Genomic DNA, 7,052 nt, shown 5'->3' with positions numbered 1-7,052 from the left:
TGAAGGAAGGGCCAACCAGGGATGGCTTCACCTGAGGATCCATTATGTCTGTAGACACCAAACCCAACACTGTTGCCGTGGTCAAGAGGCACTTGCTGATAGGAACCTGGTGTGGTGGTTTCTTAGGAGGTCAGGTCAGCAACTGACCAAAGTGAATGTGGATGCTTAGAGCCAACCATCAGACTGAGCTCAGGGAACCTGATGGGGCAGTGGCTGAAGGACTGGAGGAGCAGAAGGGAATTGCAACCCCATTGTAAGAACAACATAAGGTGGCCCGACCAAAGTCTAGACCACCAACCAATAAGGGTACCTGGAGAAATCCATGGCTCCAGATACATATGTAGCAAAGGATAGCCTTGCCTGAAAGCAATGGGAGAAGAGGCCCTTGGTCTCAGGAAGGTCTGATACCCCAGAGTAGGGGGATGTTGTAGCGGTGGGGTGAGAGAGTATGGGTGGCTGGGGGAGCACTCTCATACAGGCAAAGGGGAGGGGCAGATGTGGGATGGAGGGTTAGTGGAGGGGTGAGGGTAACCAGAAAGTGGGATATCATTTGAGATGTAAATGAAAGGAATGGTTAATAATTTTTTAAAAAGGAGACCCAAATCCCATGGGGCGAGAGCTGAACACCCAGGAGTGCAGACATCCTGAGACTGCAGGACAGACTGCCACTTCTGCACAACTCTGCCACATAGAAACAGACGGAGCACTAACAAATTCCTTCTATGAAGCCACAATTACTCTTATTCTGAAACCACACAAAGACCCAACAAAGAAAGAGAACTTCAGACCAATTTCTCTTATGAATATTGATACAAAAATACTCAATAAAATTCTTGCAAACCAAATCCAAGAACACATCAAAACAATCATCCATCATGATCAAGTAGGCTTCATCCCAGGGATGCAAGGATGCTTTAATATATGGAAATTCACCAACAGAATCCACTATGCAAACAAACTCAAAGATCAGAACCACATGATCATTTCATTAGATGCTGACAAAGCATTTGACAAAATTCAACACCCCTTCATGGTAAAAGTCCTGGAACGATCGGGAATGAAGGCCCATATTGAAACATAGTAAAAGCAATATACAGCAAACCAGTAACTAACATCAAAGTAAATGGAGAGAAACTTGAAGCAATCTCACTAAAATCAAGGACTATACAAGGCTTCCCACTCTCTCCTTACTTATTCAATATAGTTCTCAAAGTCCTAGCCAGAGAAATCAGACAACAAAAGGAGGTCAAAGGAATACAAATTGGAAGGGGAGAAATAAAAAATATCACTATTTGCAGGTCATATGATAGTATATTTAAGTGACCCTGACAATTCCACCAGAGAACTACTTAACCTCATAAACAACTTCAGCAAAGTGTCGGGGTATAACATTAACTCAAACAAATCAGTAGCCATCCTCTACTAAGAGGATAAACAGGCTGAGAAAGAAATTAGGGAAATGACACCCTTCACAATAGACCAAAATAATATAAAATATCTTGGTGTGACTTTAACCAAGCAAGTGAAACTTCTATATGACAAGAACTTCCAGTCTGTGAAGAAAGAAATTGAAGAAGATCTCAGAAGACAGAAAGACCTCCCATGCTCATGGATTGGCAGGATTAATTTGCCATTTTGCCAAAAGCAATCTACAGATTCAATGCAATACCTATCAAAATTCCTACTCAATTCTTTATAGAGATATAAAGAGCAATTTTCAAATTCATTTGGAGTAACAGAAAACCCAGGATATTGAAAACTATCCTCAACAATAAAAGGACTTCTGGGGGAATCACTATCCCTGAACTCAAGCAGTATTACAAAGCAATAGTCATAAAAAGTATTGGTACAGAGACAGGCAGGTAGATCAGTGGAACAGAATTGAAGATCCAGAAATGAACCCACACATCTATGGTCACTTGATCTTTGACAAAGGAGCTAAAACCATCCAATGGAAAAAAAAGATAGCATTTTCAATAAATGGTGCTGGTTCAACTGGGGGTCAGCATGTAGAAGAATGCAAATTGATCCATTCTTATCACCCCATACAAAGCTTAAGTCCAAGTGGATCAAGGACTTCCACATCAAACCAGATACACTCAAACTAATAGAAGAAAAGGTGGGGAAGAGTCTCGAATACATGGGCACTGGGGAAAATTTCCTGAACAAAACACCAATGGTTTATGCTCTAAAATCAAGAATCGACAAATGGGACCTCATGAAACTGCCAAGCTTCTGAAAGGCAAAAGACACTGTCATTAGGACAAAATGGCAACCAACAGATTGGGGAAAGATCCTTAACAATCCTACAGCTGATAGAGGTCTAATATCCAAAATATACAAAGAACTCAAGAAGTTAGACTCCAGAGAGCCAAATAACCCTATTGAAAAATGGGGTACAGAGCTAAACAAAACATTCTCAGCTGAGGAATATCGAATAGCCAAAAAGCACCTAAAGAAATGTTCAACATCCTTAGTCATCAGGGAAATGCAAATCAAAACAACCCTGAGATTCCACCTCACACCAGTCAGAATGGCTAAGATAAAAAACTCAGGTGACAGCAGATGCTGGTGAGGATGTGGAGAAAGAGGAATACTTGGTAGGATTGCAGACTGGTGGGATTGAGAAATCAGTCTCAAGTTTTCTCAGAAAAATTGGACATTTCACCACCTGAGGACCCAGCTATATCTCTCCTGGGCATATACCCAAAAGTTGCTCCAACATACAACAAAGACACATGCTCCACTATGTTCATAGCAGCCTAATTTATAATAGCCAGAAGCTGGAAAGAACCCAGATGCCCTTCAACAGAGGAATGGATTCAAAAATTGTGGTAAATCTAAACAATGGAGTTCTACTCAGCCATCAAAAACAATGACTTCATGAAATTCATAGACAAATGGATGGAACTGGAAAATATCATCCTGAGTGAGATTACCCAGTCACAGAAAAACACACTTGGTATGCACTCATTGATAAGTAGATATTAGCCAAAAAACTCAAATTACCCAAGATGCCATCCACAGACCACAGGATGCTCAAGAAGAGGGATGACCAAAATGTGGATGCTCCCACTCCTTCTTAAAAGGGGAAAAATTATCCACAGGAGGGGATATGGGAGAAAAGTTTAGAGCAGCAACTCAAGGCATGGCCATTCAGAGCCTGACCCACATGTGGCCCATATATATACAGCCACCAAAACTAGATAAGAATGATGAAGCCAAAAAATGCATGCTGAAAGGGACTGGATATAGATCTCTCGTGAGAGACACATCCAGAGCATGTCCAATACAGAGGTCAATGCTAGCAGCAAACCACCAAACTGAGAACAGGACCCCCTTGGGGGAATTAGAGGAAGAATTGAAAGAGCTGAAGGGCCTTGCAACCCCATAAGAACAACAATGCCAACCAACCAGAGCTTCCAGGGACTAAACCACTACTGATAGACTACACATGGACTGACCCAGGGCTCCAACTGCATATGTAGCAGAGAATAGCCTTGTTGGGGCACCAGTGGAAGGGGAAGCCCTTGGTCCTGCCAAGGTTGGACGCATAGTCTGGGGGGGTGGGGGTGGTAAAGGTGATGCACTGGGGGAATACGTGTATGGGGGAGGTGGAGGGGATTGGGGCTTATGAACAGGAAACTGGGAAAGGGAATAACATTTGAAATGTAAGTAAAGAAATATATCTAATTTTTAAAAAAAGTCGTGTGTGTTTTATCCAGGAATTGAATGATCAAAGGCATGGTGGAAGCCCCTGATTGAGATCAAATATTTTCAATAACTGCAACTTTATTAAGCATGTGGCTAGAATCTTTATTGTCATGGTGGAGTTCTGCTAAAGGGCCACCTGCCCCATTTCTCTCATGGGTCCCTCGTCTGACACTTGGAGAATCTCTTACCTATTTGTCCCTCTTCTGGTCATATCTCAGTCTGAAGACTTAGTTCCATGTGCATATCTTGACGGCCTTGTCGCAGAGCAAATGCATTGCATAGGGCTGCTCCTGTGTCTCCAGGTTCTTTAGGGTCACGCTGTCAGTTAAGGTTTCATCCATTTCTGTCTCTAGTACTGTTTACATTTAACACATTTGTAACAAACTCCAGAGAATTTTCAGTTTTATTCCCAAGATAAAATTAACAGCAGCCTAATGAAAGCCTACTCTATATTTTTACTGCAATATGCCATTGAAAATACCAGGGTCTGGAATGACTAAGGTGTCTAAAGAAAAATATTGTTATTTCTAGAACAGTGTTTCCTTGTCAGCCATTGTGAAGTCAGTCATCCAATAAAGAAAAAAATACATGAACAAACAAAAAAGACTTAGCACATAGAAAGAATAGTTTCTCAGTAATAGGTTTGCTTAGAAAAAGCAAAGCTGACAGGCAAGCGTCAAGCGAGTCATATTAGATCCTTACTTGAAAAGACAGGGATTTTTTTAGTCAACGCTTAAGAAGCCACAACCATGAGTAGAATAAGCTCTGACCAAGAAGTCAGAGGGACATTGCCATCAAAGTTTGCCACAATACAGTGTTGGCCAAGTATTTTGATTCTTCTTTGATTTCATTTTTGTATTTCCATGATCAATGACAATATATTTATTATTCTTTAGTTATTTGGTTTATATCTTTAGGATCCTACCCAATTCTATAAAGTATTGAAGCACAAAAGGTATTCTTCTGGCCCTAAGATTCACTGACTACATTTAATCCAAGTTTATTTTGGATTTGGAGCAAATTTCTAGTGACTAAATTGATATCCTCCAAACTATGACACACCAAGACAAGGAATATTAGTAAGTGAACTTTGGGACCTACCACATCCATAATAAATTAGTCTGTGTACAAATACCTCATGGCTGAGGAACTGCAGAACTCACATTCAGGTCAGAATCCTAAAGGGCTAAATCATATCTAGAATTTCTCTGCTGAGTTCTGCCAGTGGCAGGCACGTCCTTGGGAAAGTCCCAGGTACCCAATCAGTGACAGTCACATGCCTGGTACCAAGGGCACTTTGCCCAGCAGTTTTTTCACAGCATCTTTTACTTCTTTGTTCCTTAAGCTGTAAATTATTGGGTTCAACATAGGGGTAAGCACTCCATAAAGCAACGAGATAATTTTGTCTATTTCTTGTGAGTTTGATGAAGAAGGCTTCAGGTACATGGAGAGAGCAGCCCCATAATATAAGATGACCACAGTCAAGTGTGCACCACAGGTTGAAAAAGCTTTGTTTCTTCCCTCTGTTGAGCCGATCCTCAGAATTGTAGAAAGGATGAAGCCATAAGAGATACAAATCAAAAGCATTGGGATGGGCAGCAGGAGAATACTGACCACCAGCATAACCATGTCCATGAGCAGGGAACTCACACAAGCTAGTTTTAGCACTGCAAGGATTTCACATGTGAAATGGTCGATGACGTTCCCACAGAGGGGGATCTGCAGGGCACAACTAGTTTCCAGCAGAGCAGTCAGACAGCCTGTCACCCAGGAGATGGCGGCCATCTGCACACAGACGTGCCTGCTCATGATGATGGGGTATCTCAGAGGGTTACAAATGGCCACATAACGATCATAGGCCATCACAGCCAGAAGTATACACTCTGTCGATCCCATGGAAAGGGACAGGTACATCTGCACGGCACACCCAGAGAAGATAATGGTTTTCTTAGATGACAGCAAGTTCACAAGTAAAGTAGGAATAGAAGCAGATGTGTAGCAGATGTCCATGAAAGAGAGGTTTCCAAGAAACAAGTACATAGGGGTTTGAAGGTGTGAGTCCAGGACAGTGATTAAGATAAGGGTACTGTTACCCAGGATGGTAACCAGGTACATTACAAGGCTGAAGACAAACAGAACAATCTCTAACCTTGGGTATCGGGAAAATCCCTCCAGGAAAAAAAGGCTCCAAACAGTGACATTTTCTCCTGGCATTTCCTCACCAGCACAAGCAGCTATTCTAGAAAGATTCTCCTCATTTCATCTGAGGAGCATAAATACATATAATGTCCACTTAGCTAGAAAAGTACTTCCAGACTTATTTTCATTGTTATAAACACAATTCCACCACACACAAAAAAATTTACAGGATAGTGTACTTTGATCTAAGGAGAAGAAACAGGCTTAAGCTATTTAATGAATCCATGGCAAAGTTTAGAAAACAATGAAGCAGACGGCAGAATGCCAATTTAATATTTTTGTCAGCCCATAATCCTATCCTTGGAACAGGTTTTCAATAAAGGTGTGCAAGTGACCGAATGGAGAAAAACATCAATAGACATTGGATAGGTCCATTTTGAACTCTGTAAATCAAACACAATTTAGGAAAGTAGGTCACATACTTGAAGAGGTGACAGCTCATGCTAAAACTCAGGAATATTCTTCAGTGGTTAAAGGAAGAAAGGTTGAGAGAAATGAATGATTTTTAAAAGAAATTCTATGATGTTCTAGGTCTAAAAGAACTCTGTTTAGTTACCTTATAAAATTTTTTTCATAAAGGATGATATTGTTTAAAGCACTATGGTTACACTTAAGAACCATTTTGTAAGTCAAACAAAATAACCCACCTCATTTAAACACTGATATGTCCAATACACAGTTCCTTTCACTACTTGTTATTTAAAGAGTTCCAAAAGAAATTTTCTCAGGTAGTATTCTTGTTATGTTTTTAAAATGCATGATTTCAGGAAACACAGGGGTCAGATCTTTTAGGCTTTTCTATTTAAAACTTTGACAATAAGATTTAAAATGATAGTTATTTCATTCTTTTCTCAAGTCTTTTTAAAGTGGTACAAAAAACAAAAACAAAACAAAAACCCAAAAAGTATTTGCTTTTACTTATAGCCTCATTATCACTGTCAAACCTTTTCTTTCCTTCTGATTCTCTCCAGTCTTTCTTCAAACATGTATGCTCTCAAATATTCCTTCCACTGCCATCCTGCCATGTTGCCACTGTCTCTGCCTGCTTTCTTAGAAAGATGCACCAATCAGATGGTCCATGTCGCAGTACTTCTGCCTTTGTTTCTGTTCCTTGCTTCAGGGTTTCTGTTGCTCCAACA

General features: G+C 40.6%; 1 protein-coding gene across 1 annotated transcript; it reads right to left on the bottom strand.

Moving 5' to 3' along the window:
• Positions 1-4,022: 4,022 nt before the first annotated feature.
• LOC116888489 (olfactory receptor 2K2) lies at positions 4,023-6,631 on the bottom strand. The gene has a single exon (XM_032889766.1). It carries the CDS (start codon positions 5,926-5,928, stop codon positions 4,987-4,989), a length of 942 nt encoding a protein of 313 aa, XP_032745657.1. The 5' UTR covers positions 5,929-6,631; the 3' UTR covers positions 4,023-4,986.
• Positions 6,632-7,052: the final 421 nt, after the last annotated feature.

This window comes from Rattus rattus, chromosome 1 (genome assembly GCF_011064425.1).
Source record: "Rattus rattus isolate New Zealand chromosome 1, Rrattus_CSIRO_v1, whole genome shotgun sequence".
Classification (NCBI taxonomy): domain Eukaryota; kingdom Metazoa; phylum Chordata; class Mammalia; order Rodentia; family Muridae; genus Rattus; species Rattus rattus.
Note: the sequence above shows the minus strand (reverse complement) of the source record. Positions and strands in the feature narration are given on the sequence as shown.

What these genes read in the sequence shown, in the direction of transcription:
- LOC116888489 (XM_032889766.1), bottom strand. Translation starts at nt 5,928, where the DNA reads ATGCCAGGAGAAAATGTCACTGTTTGGAGCCTTTTTTTCCTGGAGGGA.